Genomic DNA, 21,439 nt, shown 5'->3' on the forward strand with positions numbered 1-21,439 from the left:
CAGATAATAACGGACAACTGAAATTTGACAATTTTGTAAACTATCGTAACCTCAGTAAAAAAAAAAGATAAAAAACAGTGAAAAGATAAGCTATATTTCTTAAGTGTCTTTCCCAGAGGCTTTACCCCAGAAATCTCGCCTACTAACAAGTTTCACCTCTTATCTGGTCTTGGATCCTTCGGAGAGTTGCTTTATTATGTATTTGAGCCCTTGCTGCAGTTTGGCAGCTGAACCAACGAGAACAAGAACAAGTATTAGAAAAACAAACTAGAGAATCCTGATTGTTCTGAATTAATCAAGCTGATAATTTATCTTTTTTTTTAACTTTCCAAATTAACTTTTTATTGTTGATTGGCCCAGTAACAAAGCTATATGTAAAGGAAGTTTATGAGTATTTACATGTAATTTGGAAACAGAAGACACCAACAGTGATATCACTTTTATTCAGAATTAGGTTTCAACAGAAACTTCAATTAAGTTTTTAGTTTAATTCAGAGATAAAAATAATCATTTACTTAGACTGAAGAAAGGAAAGGTTAATTCATCAAAGAGTTTTGTCTAATTAAATTTGGGGGAAGGTATTTTGGAGCTTTGCTTGCATTTCTAGATTCAGAACTTACTGCCAGATGTGTATTAACTTTCAGATTAAAAAAATTAATTTGCTTAGTAAAAGTTGATTATCAATAATTTACCTTTCTCATGTTTAATATTAATAAAACAGGAATAGCAATTGCAAACTGATGAATTGGAAAGAATGGGGGATGCTACTAGAAAAATGAATGCTAAAACCCAAGCGTAACTTTTAAAAATCCTCCTGTGCAGTGGTATAGACAAAAGACCGAGTTAAGAATGGTGTTGACTTCTTAGCAGTCGTGTACAAGGATATAGGGAAGGATATATTTTTTCCCCAGAGCAGCTTCTCCCTCTTCATCAGCCAGCGTCTGCACTGGTAAACATTTTTGCACATCCACGCATGACATGCTGCTGCATTCAGCACTCAAGGCAAGAGCATCCTTAGCCCCACCCTTACACCACCTGAGATGCCTCAGTACAAAGCACAGGAAACATTTCAACTCTTAAAAATGAACTCCCCTCATTTGCTTCGTGTTTTCTCAGTGTGAGAATGTCATGTATTTTAATGCTACAACTTTTAAAAGATAGCTTTTCAGAAGCACAGATATTTGAAATTTACCATAAGTTGTGCCATACTAAATATAGTTATGCATTTAGGCAGTTTATGTACTTCATGAGACTGGTGACCAAAATTTAAAGCAGAAAAACACAAGAAAGGGGCAGCAAATAACGAGAGAAATGAGCAATGGGATATGGAGACCTCTGGGTAGCTGAAGGGAGCCTACCTCATGTGTCAGCCAGCAGTAAACAAAGAGGACCTACGGACTTGTCAGGGAATCGCCTCACCGGCACAAGGTAGCTGCCAACGACTCTGGAGAACGGTGTAACAGCTCAGAATTTTCCACTTTCAATGTTCTACCATCTGAAAGGTGGGGATCACCTAATGCTCTGAACCAAACTGAACCTCCCAGGCACAGTATGACAGTTTTTACCACCACCCTCTCTATGTGCTTGCATTGCGCTGTGCTCTCTCACAGGCACAGTCTAACGAGATGGCAAAAGCAGGCACTGAAGAAAATGATACTGCCTGGTATCACCTCCAGGTAGAGATGGTTTACATGTTCAGTGCTGGGCATGTGATATCCCCCATGGGTTGTAATAAACCCCCTATACAAATCCCCTTATAATCCTCACAAGAGTCGGTCTTGTGCAGAAAATGAGCTCTAGGGCAGACAAACCTGGATCAACTCCTGGCTCTCCCTCTTACTTTGGTCAAATTCCTTTAGGTTCTCTCAAATATGAAATGGTAATAGTCCTACTTACCTTGGGGAGGGCTGGAAAAGGGATTACACGCGAGTATGTTTGTAAAGTGCCTAGAACAAATCATGGCAGGTGACAGATGCTCAATATATCGTGGCTGTTCTCATTCCTGCCAGACACATTAGCACTTCTTCTATTTTAAGCCTTTTCTCTGAGGATACACAGACTGGCAGCACTAAGATGATCTGTCTAGTGTAGCAATGGGTAAGGAACACAGTCACATTTGAGGAGCCTGCTTGATTTAAGGGCGTGGTTTTCTAAATTATTTGTCTTAAGTCACAGGACTCTCCCCTCCCTTTTATTTTCAAAAGAATTCTTATGAGGAAACTGTCTCCAAAGTGCCCAGAACTAGTGGCTTCTGTGGTTGCTGTGGAGGTAGGAGATCTAGAGATTTGCGTCTGCGGAACAGCAGGATCCTGAGACAGTCTGAAAATCACAGCGGCAAAAACGTGGGTCTTGTAGTCAGTTGAAATTTGAAATCTCGACTTCCACATTTATGAATTTGTGGTGTTGGTTTCCTAATCTGTAAAGCATGGTGAACAATACCTACCTCTTCTAATTTCCGTTAACATTTAATGAATCCGTTAAATCCCCAGCAGAGTCATTACAATATTATAGGCACTCAAATTTTAGTTTCCATCCTTTCATTTTCTTTTTGCACGAAACAGAAAACAAAGTAGTCAGAGATCAGGAAGGACTGCATGAGGCACTGGAGTGCCCATCTAAAAGTCCAAGATTCACACCAAGGAAAGCAAGTAGGAAAGGCAGTAGGGCAAGATCTGGAAACAAGCTCATAGGAAAGGGCTGTACACCTTACCTACTGATTATAGCAATCAGTTCACTTAATTCCTCTGCTGAGAATCATCCTATAGTGAATATTTAATTAATAGTTAATTTAGTGATATCACTATTGCCTGTCTGCTAAACACAAACACAATCAAGGAAACTTGAGGTGGTATTTTTCTCTGTGAAAGATCGAGAGAGAACTTTGAAGGCGAAAATCTATTTAGCTTCATCCTCTTTCCCCAGGAAATGACTTTAAAAGGTCATTTAACTATAATTAATTACTTATTCACTGAGTACCTTTTCTAGTTTTATAGACTTCTACTCGTAAACAGGTTTAAAGAGAAGAAACACTTACTTACAATGTTCCTCATTAGTCCATTCCCACTGGCTTTATGTGGGATGCAGTAAGTGAAAGGATCATTGAGAGTCAGTATAAAGCTTTATTATTTCAGAAATACACATACATTTCAAGTCTTGATGACAAGGAAAAGAAAACCAGTTTGTACCACAGCCTAGAGGATTGAGATTAGACACAGGAAAAAATTTCTCATACTTAATATTAAACATTAGGGAACTGTATGATCTTCTTTTCTGAATGTCTTTTAAGATAAGACAGATGTTTATTTATCTAGAATGTCACAGATAACATCTATCTAAGAGGGAGGTAGATTAACCAGTTATTCTCCAAGGATCTTCTCTATTGTCAAGAATTCCGTGATATAGAGGGCCACAGAGTGTCATATCTCCCTTCAAGAAAGAACTTGCCACACTTCCCAGGCAGCCTCCAGTGAATGACTGAGCAGGTGGGGATATTAGGTCCTGGACATTTCTGGCTAACGTGTAATTCCTCCACAGGTTATCATTGTGCCAAAGTGCCCTATTGGGCTGTGTGAGACTTCTCAGAGCTTCACTACAGTCTGAGACTCTTCCTATCCAATCTTCCTTCCTTTTCTCTCTTCTTTAACAGATGTCAGACCTGCATCACAATCTGAAGGCTCTGCCTGCCCATGTCTGCTCCTTCCTTTTATTCTTCTCAGGTATCACCCCCAATACTCTTTTGCAAGTCTAAGTTCGTCTTGGTGCCTGCTTCCCAGAGGAGCCTCCTTCAGGATACATGGATGATAGAACAAGGAATAGGCCACAATCATGGTCACTGTCAAAGACAAAAGAAAATGGCTATTTGATAAAGACATGAATACAAATATCCAAGAAGTTTCCAGTGATTGCAAGAAGGATGAACTCAAAGAGACCCACACTGAGACACATTATAACCAAACTATTGAAAATCAAAGGCAAGGAGATCATCTTGAATGCAGCAAGAGAGAAGTGACTCAACACATATAGGGGATCCTCAATAAGATTATCAGCAGATTTCTCATCAGAAACTTTGGAGCCTAGAAGGCAATGAACTTATATATTCAAAATGCTAAAAGACAAAAAATTGTCAACCAAGAATCCTGTATCTAGCAAAACTGTCCTTTCAAGAGTGAGGAAGAAATTAAGACATTTGTAGATAAGCAAAAGCTGAGGGAGCATGTTACCACTTGGCCTGCCCTGTGAGAAATCTTAAAGGGAGTCCTGCAGGGTGAAATGAAGAGATGCCAGACAGTAACTTAAAGCCATATGAAGAGATAAAGATCTTGTAGGTAAATACATGAGCAATTACAAAAGCCAGTATTATTGTAACAATAATTTGAAACTCCACTTTTCATTTTCTACATGATTTAAGAGACTAATACAATGTTTTAAAAAATTATTATTAGTCTAGGGGCTGGCCCGGTGGCGCAATGGTTAAGTTCGCATGTTCCGCTTCTTGGTGGTGCAGAGTTCACTGGTTCAGATCCTGGGTGTGGACATGGCACTGCTTGGCACGCCATGCTGTGGTAGGCACACCACATATAAAGTAGAGGAAGATGGGCACACATGTTAGCTCAGGGGTAGTCTTCCTCTGCAAAAAGAGGAGGACTGGCAGTAGTTAGCTCAGGGCTAATCTTCCTCAAAAAATAAGTAAACAAACAAACAAACAAACAAACAAATAAATAATTATTATTAGTCTAAAAGCTAATATTATTGTAACTTTGGTTTCTAATTCCACATTTTGGTTTCTACATAATTTAAGAGACTAATGCATTTTCTTCAAAGATTGGCTCTGAGCTAACATTTATTGCCAATCTTTTTTTTTTCCTTCTTCTTCTCTCCAAAGCTTCCCAGTACATAGTTGTATATTCTAGTCGTAGGTCCCTCCAGTTCTACTATGTGGGACGCTGCCTCAGCATGGCTTGATGAGCTGTGCTAGGTCTGTGCCCAGGATCTGAACCAGTGAAACCCTGGGCCATCGAATTGGAACATACAAACTTAACCACTCAGCCACAGGGCTGGTCCCCTAATGCATTTTAAAAAGCAATTATTAGTTCATGTTTTTCAACACACAATATACAAAGATGTAATTCTGTGACATCAATAACTGAAAGGGATGGGGACAGAGCTGTAAATGAGTAGAGTTTTTGCATATTATTGGAGTTAATTTGGCATAAATTCAAATTATAGTGTTATAACTTTAGCATGTTAAATGTAATCCCTATGGTAACCACAAAGAAAATAGTTATAGAGTGTACTCAAAAGGAAATGAAAAGGGAATTCAGATGTTTACAGAAAAAATCAACTACATACAAGAAAAATGGTAATACAAGAAATGAGGGTCAAAAATCTACAAGAAACATAGGAACACATGGCAAAATGACAGAAGAACTTTAATAATTACTTTAAATGTAAAGGGATTAACCTCTCCAATCAAAAGGCAAACACTAACAGAATGGATAAAAACAGAACGTGATCCAACTATATACTGGCTACAAGAGATTCACTTGAAAGTGAAAGGATAAAAATTTTTTTCCATGCAAATAGTAACCAAAAGAGAGCAGGAGTGGTTAAACTAATATCAGATGAAATAGGTTTAAATCAAAAAAGATTACAGGAGACAGAGAAGGACATTATATATTAATAAAAGTTTTAATACAGCAACAAGATATAATAATTATAAATATTTATATACCTAGTAACCAACAAAAATATATAAGGCAACAATTGGCAGAATTGAATTAAGAAATAGACAGTTCTATAAAAAGGGCCAAAGACATCATACCCCACTCTCAATAATGGATAAAACAACCAGATATAAAGTAAGTAAGGAAATAGAGGACTTGAACAACACAATAAACTAATAAGTTATAACAGACATATACAGGACACTCTACTCAAACGACAACAGAATAGACATTCTTCTCAAGTGCACACAGCACATTCTTTAGAATAGACCATCTCTTAAACCACAAACTAAGACTTACTAGATTTAAAAAGACAGATATCATACCAAGTATCTTCTCAGACCACAATGGGATAGAGTTAGAAATTAATAACAGAAGGAAAACTGAAAAATTCATGTTTTGTGGAAATTTCAACAACACATTCTTAAACAACCAATGGATCAAAGAAGAAATCACAAGAGAAATTAGGAAATACTTAGGGATGAATGAAACTGAAAGCACAACATACCAAGACTTATGGGATACAATGAAAGCAGTGCCAAGGAGAAAATTTATAGCTATAAATGCTTACGTTAAAGAACAAGAAATATCTCAAATCAACAACCTAACTTTACAATTTAAGAAACTAGTAAAAGAACAACAAACTAAATTCAAAGGTAGTAAAAAGAAATAATAAAGGTTAGAGCAGAGATAAAATAGAGAATAGAAAAACATAGAAAATCAGTGAAACCAAAAGTTGGTTCTTTGAAAAGATCAACAAAATTGACAAAACTTTAGCTAAAATGACTAAGAAAAAAAAGAGAAGACTAAAATTACTAAAAGAAGAATTGAAAGTGGGGACATTACCACTGATTCTACAGAAATAAAAAGGATTATAAGAGAGTACTCTGAACAATTTTACACCAAAAAACCAAACAACCTAGATGAAATGGACAAATTCCTAGAAACACAAAACCAACACAGACTGGAAGACAAAGAAACAGAAGTTTTGAATATACCTATGCACCAGTAAGGAGTAATCAGTAATCAAAAATCTTCTGTACAAAGAAAAGCCGTGGACCTGATGGCTTCACTAGTGAATTCTACCAAATACTTAAAGAATAACTAACACCAATCCTTTTCAAACTTTTCCCAAAACTGGAAAGGGAAGAGACACTTCTAACTCATCCTATGCAGCCAGCAGTACCTTGATACCAAAGCCAGACAACGACACTACAGGAAAACTACAGACTAATATCCCTTATGAACAGCGATGCAAAAACCCTCGACAAAATACTAGCAAAACAAAGCCAGCACCATATTAGAAGGATTATATACCATGACCAAGTGAGATTTATTCCTGGAATGCAAAGATGGTTCAACATAAGACAATTGATCAATGTAGTACACCGCATTAACAGAATAAAAGAAAAAAACTGCACAATCACCTCAATTGATGCATAAAAAGCATTTGACAAAATTCAACACCCTCTCATGATTAAAAAAAAACACTCTATAAGTTAGAATTAGAAGGAAACTACCTCAACATAATAAAAGGTTTATGAAAAACTGAAACCTTTTCCTCTAAGATCAGGAGGAAAGCAAGGATGTCCTGGTACCCTACTTCTATTCAATATAGTACTAAAAGTTCTAGCCAGAGCAATTTAGCAAGGAAAAGTAAATAAAAGGCATCCAAATTGGAAGGGAGAAGTAAAACTATCTCTGTTTGTAGAAGATATGATCTTATATGTAGAAAACCTTAAGGATTCCATAAACTCTTAGAAAAGATAAATAAATTCATCCAAGTAGCAGGATACAAAGTCAACACACACAAAAATCAGTTGTACTTCAAGATACTAACAATGAACAATCTGAACAGGAAATTATAAAAATGGTTCTATTTATAGTAGCATCAAAAAGAATAAAATACTTAGGAATTAACTTAACCAAGGAGGTGAAAGACTTGTCCAATGAAAACTACAAAAAGGGGCACGCCTCGTAGCTGAGTGGTTAAAGTTCCTGTGCTCTGCTTTGGTGGCCCAGGGTTTCACCAGTTCAAATCCTGGGTGCGGACGTGACACTGCTCATCAAAACATGCTGAGGCGGCATTCCACAACTAGAAGGACCCACAACTGAAAATACACAACTATGTATCAAGGGGCTTTGGGAGAAAAAAAGGAAAAATAAAATCTTTAAAAGAAAAAACAACTACAAAACATTGCTGGAAGAAATAAGCAAATGGAAACACATCCCATGTTCATGGCTTGAAATACTTAATGTTGTTAAGATGTCAATACTACCCAAAGTGACCTATAGATTCAATGCAATCCCTATCAAAATCCCAATGACATTTTTTGCAGAAATAGAAAAACTCATCCTAAAATGCATATGGAATGCCAAATAGCCCAAACCATCTTAAAAAAGAAGAACAAAGCTGAAGGACTCCCACTCCCAGATTTTAAAACTTACTACAAAGCTACAGTAGTCAAACAAGTGTGGTACTGGCATAAAGACAGACATAGACATCGACGGAATAGAACACAGAGCCCAGGGGCTGGCCCCATGACTGAGTGGTTAAGTTCGTGCGCTCCACTTCAGTGGCCCGGGGTTTCGCCGGTTCGGATCCTGGGCGTGGATATGGCACCGCTCGTCAGGCCATGCTGAGGTGGGGTCCCATGTGCCACAAGTGGAAGGACCCACAACTAGAAATGTACAAGTGTGTACCGGGGGGCTTTGGGGAGAAAAAGGAAAAATAAAATCTAAAAAAAAACCCAAAAGAACACAGAGCCCAGAAAAAAATCTTCGCATATATGGTGAAATGATTTGACAAGTGTGTCAAGACCATTCAGTGGGAAAAGGACAGTCTTTACAACAAATGATGCTGAGACAACTGGACATCCACCCGCAAAAGAATGAAGTTGGACCCTTATCTAACAGCACATATAAAAATTAACTCAAAATGCATCAAAGGCTTAAATGTAAAACCTAAAACTATAAACTTCTAGAAACAGGAGAAAAGCTTCACAGCATTGGATTTGGCAATGATTTCTTGGATATGACATCAAAGACACAGGCAACAAAAGGAAAATGAGACAAACTGGACTTCATGAAAATTAAAAATTTTGTGCATCAAAGGATACTATCAACAGAGTGAAAGGCAACCTATGGAATGGGAAAAAATATTTGCAAGTTATATATGTGATAAGGGATTAATATAAACAGAACATATAGAGAATTCCTAAAATTCGACAACATAAAAACAAACAACCTAATTAAAAAATGAGCAAAGGACTTAAATAGGTATTTCTCCAACAAAGATATCTAAATGTCAATAAGCAGATGAAAAGATGCTCAACATCATTAATTACTAGGGAAACCCAAATCAAGACCACAATGAGATACTACCTCACACTCACTAGCATAGCTACCGGCAAAAAAACAGAAAAGAACAAGTGTTGCGAGGATTTCAAGAAATTGAAATACTTGTCCACTGTTGGTGGGAATGTAAAATGTTGCAGGTATTGTGGAAAATGGTATGGTGTTTTCTCAACAAAATTAAACAGAGGATTACCATATGATCCAGCAATTCCACATCTAGGAATATACCCAAAAGAAATGAAAGCAGGAACTTGAACAGATATTGGTACACTTGCGTCTCTAGAAGCATTATTCACAATAGCTGAAATGTGGAAGCAACCCAAGTGTCCACTGATGCATGAATAGATAAACAAAATGTGGTATATACGTACAATGGAATATCATTCAGCCTTGAAAAGGAATGAAATTCTGACATATGCCATAACATGGGTGAAACTTGAAGACATTATGCTAGAAATAAGCAAGCCACAAAAGGGCAAATAGAGTATGATTCCACTTCTATGAGGGACCTGGAGTAGTCGAAATCATGGAGACAGAAAGTAGAATGGTGGTTGCCAGGGAATGAGGGCAAAGAGCCGAATGAGGAGTTATTGTTTAATAGCTATAGAGTTTCAGTTTTACAAGATGAAGAGAGTTCTGAAAGTGGATGGTGGTAATGGTTGCACAATAACATAAATGTTCTTAATATCACTGAACTGTAACTCAAAAATAGTTAACATGGTAAATTTTCTGTTACACGTATTTTACCATGGTTAAAAAAAAGGAAAGGGGCCTGCCTGGTGGCACAGCGGTTAAGTTCACATGTTCCATTTTGGTGGCCTGGGGTCTGCCGGTTCAGATCCCAGGTGCGGACAGGGCATCACTTATCAAGCCATGCTGTGGCAGGCTTTCCACATATAAAGTAGAGGGAGATGGGCACAGATGTTAGCTCAGGGCCAGTCTTCCTCAGAAAAAAAGACAGGAGGATTGGTGGCAGATGTTAGCTGAGGGCTAATCTTCCTCAAAAACAAAACAAAACAAAACAGGAAAGAAGGAAGAAAGTAAAACAAAGACTAGTAGATCTGCACTAAAAGAAATATTAAATCATGTTCCTCAGGCTGAAGAAGTAGGGTACCAGAAGGAAACATGGATCCATACAGAGTAACGATGAGCTCTAGAAATGGTTAATATGTGTTTAAATATGAAAGACTCTTTTTTCCATTAAAAAATCCCCTTAAAAGATAATAGACTAAAGCAAAAATAATAACAGTGTCTTATGGGGCTTGTAACATCAGGTGTTCATTCCTTTTTTATCAACAGTTTATTCCTCAATTTATTCTTTCCTCTCACATTTTACCACAAGCAATAAGGATAAACCAGGCCACACCTTATGTGTTTTGTTTGGAAATCACCTCAGCTAAATATCTAAGTTCATCACTTACAGGTTTCACTTTCTACCCAGAGGTAAAACATAATTCAACCAAGTTCTCTGCTACTTTATAACGAGTATCACCTTTTCTCCAGAGTCCAATAACATTGCTGTCTGAGGACTCACCTGAAGCACCTTTAATGTTCATATTTCTAGCAATATTCTGTCCATGGCAATCCATGAATTCTCTAAGATGATAGAAGCTTTCCCTATAGTTCTCACTTCTTTCTCAGCTCTCACCTGAACTGCCTTTAAGGTCCATATTTATACCAACAGTCTCTTCAAGGCAACTTAGGCCTTTTCTATCTAGCACCTCAAAATTATTTTAGCCTCTACACATAACACAATTCCAAAGCCACCTCTACAGTTTTAGGCATTTGTATCCAAGCATCTCACTTTGTGAGGCCAAAATCTGTGTGAGTTTCCTAGGGCTGCCAAAACAAAGCACCACAAACCAGGCAGCTTAAAACAACAGAAATGTATTCTCTCAAGTTCTGGAGGCTAGAACTCCGAAATCCAGGTGTCAGCAGGGCAATATTCCCTCTGAGACTCTGGGTACAATCTTTCCTTGTCTCCTCCTAGCTTCTAGAGGTGGCCATCAATTCTTGGTGTTCTTTGGCTTACAGCTGCATCACTCCAATCTCTGGCTCTGTCATCACATGGCACTCCCTGTGTGTCTCTATCTTCACATGGCGTTTACTCTTATAAGCACACCAGTTATATTGGGTTGGAGCCCATCCTAATGAGTTTATCTTAACTTAATTACATTTGCAAAGACTCTATTTCCAAATGAGATTACCTTCACAGGTACGGGGGGTTGCAACTTTAACATATTTTGGGTGGTTCACAATTCCGTCCATAAGAGAGACTAATAAACAAATCATATAAAGAGCTCTTGCAACTCAACAATAAAAAGACAAATAACTCTATTAAGGGGCTAACTTGGTTGTGTAGTGGTTAAGTTTGCATGCTCCACTTTGGTAGCCCAGGGTTTACCGGTTTGAAACCCGGGCGCGGACCTACACAGCACTCATCAAGCCATGCTATGGTGGTGTCCCACATACAAAATAGAATAAAATTGGCACTGATGTTAGCTCAGCAACAATCTCCCGCAAGCAAAAAGAGGAAGATTGGCAACAGATGTTAGCATCTTCCTCAGCAAAAAAAAAAAGGCAAAGGATTTGAATAGACATTTTCCAAAGAAGATATACAAATGGCCGATAAGCACATGAAAAGAAGCTCAATATCATCAGTCATTCAGGAAATGCAAATCAAAACTACACTGAGATACATTTTCACACCCACTAGGATGGCTATAATAAAAAAGACAGAATATAACAAATGTTGGTAAAGAAGTGGAGAAATGGGAACTTTCGTACACTGCTGATGGGAATGTCTAATGGTGCAGGTGCTTTGGAAAATAATCTGGCAGTTCTTCAGAAGGTTAAACACAGAAATAACATATGATCTAGCTTTTCCACGCAAGGTACATAACCAAGAGAAATGAAAACATGTCCACACAAACATTTGTACATGAATGTTCACAGCAGCACTATTTATAATAGCACCGAGGTGGAAACTACCAAATGTCCATCAATTGATGAATGAAAAGTGAAAATGTGTATATAGCCATACAATGGAATATTATTCTGCCATACAAAGGAATAAAGTACTGGTTCATGCTACAATATGGTTAAATCTTGAAAACATTATGCTAAGTGAAAGAAGCCAGATGCAAGAGGCCATGTATTATATGATCCAATTTATATGAAATGTACAGAATAGGCAAATTCAAAGAGATAAAAAGTAGATTAGTGGTCACCAAGGGCTGGGGGGCTGGAGGATTGAGGAATGACTGCTAATGGGTATGGGGCTTCTTTCTGGGGTAACGAAAATGTTCTGGAATTAGATAGTGGTGATAATTGCACAACTTTGTGAATATACTAAAAAACACTGAATTGTATACTTAGGGTGAATTCTATGGTGTGTAAATTATATTTCAATTTTTAAACAGAACAAATTTAATTAAACGTGTAAAATCTGTGTGCTGAAAACTACAAAACGTTGCTGAGATAAATTAAAGAAGACACAAATAAATGGAAAGATAGACCGTGCACATTGGAGCACTCAGTATTGCTAAAATATCAATTTTCCCTAAAGCAATCTGAAGATTCAATGCAATCCCGGTCAAAATCCTAGCCAGGCATTTTTGTCAAAATTGACAAGTTGATTCTAAAATGTATACGAAAATGCAAAGGACCTTGAATAGCCAAAACAATTTTGGAAAAGAAAAACAAAATTGGATATGTTTTCTTTCTGATTTCAAGACTTACAATAAAATGACAGCATGCTATTATCCTAAGAACAAACATATAGATTAACAGAAGAGAATAGAGTTCAGAAATAGACCTGCATAATTGATTTTTAATACAGGTATCAAAGGTATTCAATAAGGAAATAACTCTACTTTCAGTAAACGGTTCTGGAATAAGTGGATATTCATCTGGAAATAGATGAAACTTAACCCTTACCTCACACGATATGCAAAAATTATTTCTGATGGATCATAAACCTAAACATAAAAGGTAAAACTATTAGACCTTTAGAAGAAAAGATAAGAGAAATATTTTGTGACCTTGGTGTAGACAAAGATTTCTTAGATGTTAGCTAAACATTTCTTTTTGTGTCCTATCATAAATTCATAAAAGAAAACACTGATGAATTGGGCTCCATCAAAATTTAAAAACACTACCTAAAACACTGTTAAGAAAAGGAAAAAAGACAAGCCATAGACTGAGAGAAAATATCTGAAATACATATATCTAATGAATGACTGGTATCCAAAATATATAAAGAATTCTTACAATTCAATATAAGGCATACATATAACTAAAAATGAGCAAAATATTTGAACAGATGTTTTATAAAAGAACATATACAAACGGCCAATGGGTACATCAAAACATACTCACTGTCATTAGACACTCTCAAAAGTCAAATTAAAACCACAATGAGATACCACTACATCCCTACTAGAATAGCTAGAATTAAAAAGACTGACAATAACAATGTTGGTGAAGATAAGGAGTGATGGAAACCTCCATACCATTGTTGGTAGGAATGTAAAATTGTACAACTACTTTGGAAAAGTCTGGCGGTTTCTCATAAAATTAAACATACGCTTACTCTATGACTCAGTAATTCCATTACCAGGTATTTATCCAAGAGGAAAAAAAAACTCCCAAAGACTGATATATGAATCCTAGTAACAGCTTTATTCCTAACAGTCAAAACCTGGAAACAACCTGATTGTCTATCAACTAGTGGGTGGATAAACAATTTATGGTATATTCATGTACAGGAATATTATTCAGCAATATAAAAAATGAACTATTGATACAGGCAACAACATGGATAAATCTCAAAAGAATTATTTGAAGTGAAAAAAGCCAAACGCAAAAGAGTATATACTAGACGATTCTATTTATTTGAAATTCCAGAACAGGTATGGTAATAGAAAGTGGTGGAGTAGGGGAAATTGATGGCAAAGGGGGAGGGAACTTTCTGGCTAATGAATGTTTTCTTTCTTGATTGCAGTGATTGTGGTTATTCAGATGTATGCATTTGTCAAAGCTCATTGAACTCCACTCCTAAAACATGTATGCTTATAGTGTATTAAATATTTCAATAAAGTTAATTTTGCAAAAGAAATACAAATAATTTTTAAACCTATGAGAAATATTCAATCTCACTATAAATAGATAAATGAAAATTAAAACTACACTGAGATACTCATTCTCACCTATCATTTAGTAAAAATATAAAAGTTTGACAATACATTTGGTTGATGAATTTTTTAAGAAACTGGCTTTCTTATACACGGCTGATGAGAGAGGAAAATGGTACAATTTCCACTCAGTAGTATCTGACAATATCTACCAAAATTACAAATGCATCTACCTTCTAACCCTACAATCCCATTTCTGTGAATCTATCCTACAGAAACACCTGTGTACATATATGCACAAGACTGGGAACAACCCAAGTGTCCATCAACAGGAGACTGGTTAAATAAATTACAGTCCGTCCACACAATAGAATGCTAGACGGCTCTACAGAATGAGGAGATCTCTTGTATGTTATGGAAGGATCTCCAGGAGCATTTTAGGGAAAGAAAGAAAGACAGAAAGAAGGAAGGAAGGAAGAAAGAAAGAAAGAAATTGCTTGTATTTGAGTAAAGAAATATTGGAAGGATAAATAAGAAACTAACAAAAATGGTTACTTGCTTTAAATTAGAGCACCACTGGGTTCTTTGGGAATAATTGCGGTAAAAGTTAACTGAAATCCTGCCTATAAATTCCTTCTTTCCTTTCTTCCTCCCTTCCTTCCTTCCTACAAAAATATATTATTTACCTACAAGGGGGCTGGAAGACAGGAAGGATACTAGGTCCTTGGATGGGGACCCAAGAAATTCTGTGGCTACAATTTCCTTGATATCTAAGAGGTCTGGGGCATGGAGCCCAGGGAGTTCCAGTAAAAACAAGCTCTGGTGAAGGAGATCCCTCGGCAACAAGGGCTGTCACTCATCTTAGGCATGTGAGAGGAAAGGCCACCCAAAACCAGTTTAGCTCCTTCACCTGATTGTCTGAAACAGCCCGCTCTAAAACACGAGGCTCTTGCCTCCATCTGTCTTGTGTTTGATCACTTTGCCCACCACTTCAGAGGCTGATTACGCTGAAAGACTAGACACTGTACCTGCTGGAGCCTGAACCTTATTCACTCTCTATAGTATCTTATTATGTTCAGTGTGGTTCCCGCTCGCCACTCCCCGCCATTGATCAATTCTATGAATCAACTCCATTTTGGTGATTAAAAATGCTCATATTGGTTGTATCTTTGCAAGATTCTCTTTTTTTAAAAAGAAACAATCCATTACATGCTTCATATTACTTGCTCCCTGTGGGGAAGAAGTGAACAGAAACACATCCTCTGTACCCCAATTTCTTCCTCCACTCTAACTGGTGAGCAATAGAAACAGACAGGCAATAAGAGGAGAGTAGCAAATGACTAGCACCAACTGCTCTGGTGTACTTGGGAAAAATGGGACTCAGTTAAAAATAAGAAATCAGAAAGAACAGAACATTAACCTACCTGTGTTCTCTGTTCAGCACCCACAGTTTTTCCAGGGGAGAGGTTTCCAAGTTGCTTATTCTCTGGAGATTCACCAATCTCTCCTTTAAGTCTTTCGACCTTAAATGCAAAAGCATTTTAAATACAAAAGTTGTTGGGGGGTGCACTGCTTTGTTTTAAAAATATATAGGTAATATATGAATACATTCTACCTGTAAAAAATTCAAACAAAACAGGAATATAGAGTAAAAAGTGATATTTTCCTTCATATAACTTTACCCCACAATCCCTTCCCCTTTTTCAGAAATAACACTGTTTGGGATTTATCCTTCCTGAACTTTATCTCGCATATATATATACATATTTATGTTAGATATATAAATTTACAAAGACTAAACTTGAAGAACTTGAACAGTCTTTGTGTATTCATTCTTTCTTATGATTGCATTTTTTAAATTATGATAAAATATACACAAAATTTACCATGTTACCCATTTTTAAGTGCACAGTCCAGTAGCATTAAGCACAGTCATATTGTTGTACAACCATCACCACCATCCATCTCCAGAATTCTTTTCATCTTGCAAAGCTCAAACTCTACATCCATTAAACGATAACTCCGCTTCCTGCTCTTGAGCCCATCTGCTGGCAACCACCATTCTACTTTCTGACTCTAGGATTTTGACTACTCTAGGTACCTCATTTAAGTGGAATCATACACTATTTGTCCTTTTGTGACTTGCTTATTTGATTAGCATGTCTTCAAGCTTCATCCATGCGGCAGCGTATGTCAGAATTTCCTTCCTCTTTAAGGCTGAATAATATTCCATTGCATGCATATACCACATTTTGTTTATCCATTCATCTGTCAGTGGATACTTGGGTTGCTTCAACCTTTTGGTTATTGTGAATAACACTGCTATGAACGTAAGTGCACAAATATCCCTGAGTCCCTGCTTTCAATTCTTTTGGGTATATACCCAGAAGCAGAATTGCTGGATCATAAGGTAACTCTATGTTCACTTTTTAAAGGAAGTGCCATACTGTTTTCCATGGTGGTTGTACCATTTAACATTCTCACCAACAATACACAAGGGTTTCCGATTTCTCCATATCCTCATCAACATTTGTTATTTTCTATTATTTTGATAATAGCTATCCTAATGGGTTTTTATTCCTTCTTGCAACAAAATTTCTTGAGCGCTTAGTATATATGCCAGGAGTGTTAGATACTAGAGATATGATTATGAAATGAATATAAAGTGAAATTGAAAAGAGATATAACATACCCAGAACTTGGAAGTACATATTAAAAATCAATATATTGCTGGGGCTGGCCCCGTGGCCGAGTGGTTAAGTTCGCGCGCTCAGCTGCAGGCGGCCCAGTGTTTCGTTGGTTCGAATCCTGGGCGCGGACATGGCACTGCTCATCAGACCACGCTGAGGCAGTGTCCCACATGCCACAACTAGAAGAACCCACAATGAAGAATACACAACTATGTACCGGGGGGCTTTGGGGAGAAAAAGGAAAAAATAAAATCTTTAAAAAAAAAAAAAATCAATATATTGCTAAGAAGAAATGGCTCAAAAATGTAATACAACTAAGGGTTTATCATTAATAATCTCAAACTTATCCAATATAATAGAGTAATAATTTGTCTTTGGTAAATGTGTTAAGTATAAACTATTATCTAAATCTTTATTAAAAAGAAAAGATCCTGGGCCAGCCCCAGTGGCCTAGTGGTTAAGTTTGGCGTGCTCTGCTTTAGCAGCCCGAGTTTGGTTCCTGGGCGCAGACATGCACTACTCAGCAGTGGCCATGCTGTGGCAGCATCCCACATACAAAATAGAGGAAGATAGGCACAGATGTTAGCTCAGGGCAAATCTTCCTCAGCAAAAAAGAGGGAGATTGACAACAGATGTTAGCTCAGGGCCAAACTTCCTCAGCAAAAAAAAAAGAAAGAAAGAAAGAAAGAAAGAAAAGAAAAGATCCTAAACTGACACAATAGCAATAACATTACTGTTTAGCAAAGGTAGTTAAAATGTATAAAATATAAATACTGATAGAAGGTATCCGGGGCAAAGTATGGTATCTACGTGGGATGCTATCACCACCAGTGTCCGCCCTCACTGATAACCAGTAGGTGATGTATATCTATGTCACTCTACTGCTGATCGTTCTCCTATACACATTTAAATACATTCTAAGAACAAACTAAACAACTTACCACTTCTCCAAGCTCTTTCTTTTCTGAGTCAAGTGATCGAACGCGATTCCTTAAAGCCAGGATTTCCTCATCCAGTCTCTTATTATGTTCCTTTGCTTTCTGTAAGTCAATTGAACCTAAAACAGAGAAGAGCACAGTTCACTCAACCAGATCAAAGTTTTAATTTGAGGGCACTAACTCTTAAAAACGAAGGATATGCTATTTCCTGCCCTTTTCTTCAGTCCTACCACGACTCCACATACACGATTCCCTGCAAAGGGGAGCTGCTAGACTCTCAAGTCCAGCCCTGGAATATTCTACCAACCTAATGAAACAGAATAGAATGTTTTTTTTATTTCTCACACCAGACTAACGAGTTGGACTTTTTGAGAGTAGGGTTTCCAGCAGTAGAAGTTCTTCCAGGACCTGGAATTTTAAAACAGTTGAGGCTATCTTCTAAAAGTTAAATGACTGAGAAAATTATCTTCGTGGCTTCCTTGTGGTCCTGTCTGTCTTACACACCTCATAGACTCCTAGATACGTTCTTCCACTCGCTGACAGCAGGGCCCCCCCAGATGACTGACGTAGTGACTGGGAGGAGTAAATGGGCAGATTTTCCAAGTGAAATCAACTTACTTCATCAAAACCATCTTTTTGCCTGTAGCACTTGCCCATAGAATGTTAGTCCACTCTCAGCTTAGCACCTCACGTTAAGACCTGCTCTTTCTAGCTCTCATCAAAGTTTCCATAGTGCAAACTCGCTGCCTGTGACTTTCCTGAATTTGTAGCTGTTTCTTTTCAGTGATTTTTCACTTAGGTTTCTCTTATTTTTCTTTCGCTGCTTTAAAGTCTCCTTTGCTTTCCTTCTTCATTCCCTGTTGTGTTTTTAACTTGCATTAATTGTTTCTTTTTCTTTTTTCTCCCTTGCTACCCTCTTTTTTCCCTCCTTAGTATGTAAATTCTTTTAATTTGAAAAATGTTGAAAACACACAAAAGAGAAAAAAAATCACTCACTATCCATATCCATATATATATGTATACATGGAGGGCAAGATTTGTCCTACCTTTTGCCCATGTAAGTTTTTAAAACTTTAAACAATGCTGTACAACACTGCGTGCAACCCTACCACTTGTGAAGATATCATGGCTATCTTTACAGGACAATCTTTATGGTCATTTTCCATTTCTCACTTGGAACTACTTTTTAATTGAGGTATAAATTATGTAAAATATAATAGTTTATATATAATAATAATACAAATAATTTATATACAATATAAATGTATCTTAAGTGTTCAGTTCAATGAACTTTGACTATTTTATATACCTGTGAACTTCCCCTCCAAAAAGATACAGAACATGTCTATCACCCCATAAAGCTCCCTCACGTCCCTTTCAGTCAGTCCTCTACTCCCACCCACCCCCACAACCACTTTCTACCTTCTGTCACCATAGACTAGTTTTGCTTCTTCTTGATTTTCATATAAATGGGATCTTATAATAATACATGTTTTTTTGTGTCAGGCTTCTTTGCTCACTACATATTTTTGGGACTCATCTGCATTGTATCAATAATTTGTTCCTCTCTACTCTTTAGTCCACCTTATTAATACGCCACAATTTGTTTATCCACTCTCTCGTTCTGTTCTGCACAGCAGGCCACTGTCCAAGTGTGCCATAATTTGTTTTACTTTTCCCTACTGATGAAGGTTTAGGTTTGTTGCCAATGTTTACTCTTGTAAATAATTCTAAAATCATTATCCTTGTTCATCAATCTTTAGGTACTTATGACACTATTTCCAAAAAATAAATCCTCAGAAATGGGGTAGCTGGATCAGAGGACACGTGCATTTAAAAAATTTAATAGATACTGCCAAATTAGTCTTCAAAAAGATTGTACAAAGTTACATTCTCACAATGACACTGCCCATTTCTCCATAGTGGATGTTACCAGTATTTTTAATTTTCACAAATCTTAAAAATAAAGTTGAATAATGGCTTATTTTAAATAGGTCACTAAAACCAGGATTGTTTTGCTGGTCACAAATGGAATATGGGCTTTTTGTTAAAAGAAAAAATCAAGCTATACATTTATGTTCAAATTGGATATTCTCATCCAACCCTTATCTACTACCCTGACCCAAAATAATATTGTTAATACTTGGTAAATATTCTTCTTTTTTTTTCTTTTTTTCATTTTTCTTCCCAAAGCCCCCCAGTACATAGTTGTATATTCTTAGTTGTGGGTCCTTCTAGTTGCGGCATGTGGGACGCCGCTTCAGCATGGCCTGACAAGCAGTGTCATGTCCGCGTCCAAGATTTGAACCGGTGAAACCCTGGGCCACCACAGCAGAGCACGCGAACTTAACCACTGGGCCAGGGGCCTGGCCCCTTGGTTAACATTCTTTAAAAATTTATATGCATATCCTAACATACAGACAACGATTGTATTAAAAATATTTAACTGGGGAAGCATGAACCCTCACCTATTAGAATGTAGCTTTGGAGCAGACTTCTAGAGAACATCCCTTTAGTGGCTGGAAAGACAAGGGGCTGGAAGGAGCTGGGAGAGTCAGGGTAGGTGGGAGACACTTGGAAGACTCAGGGCAGCAGCTATTTACAATTTACACAAAAATGATTCCAGTGTCTTCACAACTTTCCTGCCATATTGGTGTGTACCACCTCATAGCAGTCCTGTGGGGGACACACATACATACTCCCTACAAAAAGAAAAACCAAAATGATATTATAGCACATGTAGTACTCTATGGCTTGCTTTTTTCGCTTGATAACATATCACCCACATCTGCTCCTGTCAGTGCACATAAATCTGTGTGTATATATAACCATTCTTATTAATAGACGCAAGGCATCCACTGTTTAGTAGCTTATTTAGCCAATCCACTCTACATAAACACAATTTATTTTTACTACCCAACAAGCTCCTCCTTACTCTCTGTACTTTTTACAAGTTCTCCTACGGTCATGAGGATAATGTAATGTCTTTTGGTTTTGTTATCAAGGTGATGTGGACCACCTAAAAGTGGGTAAGTATTTGCTCTTCAATTTTCTGGGAGAGTTTACGTAAAATCAGTATTATTTATTCCTTAAAAGTTTGTTAGAATTCACCAGTGAAGCTGTCTGAGCCTGGAGTTTTCTTTTTGGGAAGATTTTTAACTACATATTCAATTTCTTTGATAGATTTAGGGCTATCTATTTTTTTTGAATGAGGTTTGGTAGTTTGTGTCTTTCAAGGAATGCATCCATCTCACCCAGGTCATCAAATTTATTGTCATAAAATTATTCAAAATATTCCCTTGTTATCTTTTTGATCTATGGGAATGTTCTCTCTGTCATTTCATATATTAGTAATTTGTGTCTTCTCTCATTTTTTCATGAACAATCTAGTTAGAAGTTTACCAATGTTATTGATCCTTCCAAAGAACCAACTCTTGGTTCCACTAATTTATTGTGGTTCTCTTTTTAATTTTATTGACTTCAACTCTTATTTTTAATATCTCCTTTTTTTTTGTTTGTTTGCTTTAGATTTAATTTATTCTCATTTTCGGTTTCCAAGGTAGAAGCTTAGATTATTTTGAGTTCTTTCTTGATTT

At 37.0% G+C, this 21,439-nt stretch overlaps 1 protein-coding gene across 11 annotated transcripts in view; it reads right to left on the bottom strand.

Annotated features, from left to right (window-relative positions):
* Window positions 1–21,439, bottom strand: part of CCDC30 (coiled-coil domain containing 30) — a 137,214-nt gene that overhangs the window by 84,540 nt on the left and 31,235 nt on the right. For all 11 annotated transcript variants that reach the window (XM_046662520.1, XM_046662519.1, XM_046662515.1 and 8 more), the window contains 2 exons: window positions 17,847–17,962; window positions 15,640–15,738 (listed from right to left, as the gene is read on the bottom strand). In XM_046662520.1, coding sequence (XP_046518476.1) covers window positions 15,640–15,738; window positions 17,847–17,962 — 215 coding nt within the window. The remainder of the gene's footprint in view (window positions 1–15,639; window positions 15,739–17,846; window positions 17,963–21,439) is intronic.

This window comes from Equus quagga, chromosome 5 (genome assembly GCF_021613505.1).
Source record: "Equus quagga isolate Etosha38 chromosome 5, UCLA_HA_Equagga_1.0, whole genome shotgun sequence".
NCBI classification, from domain to species: domain Eukaryota; kingdom Metazoa; phylum Chordata; class Mammalia; order Perissodactyla; family Equidae; genus Equus; species Equus quagga.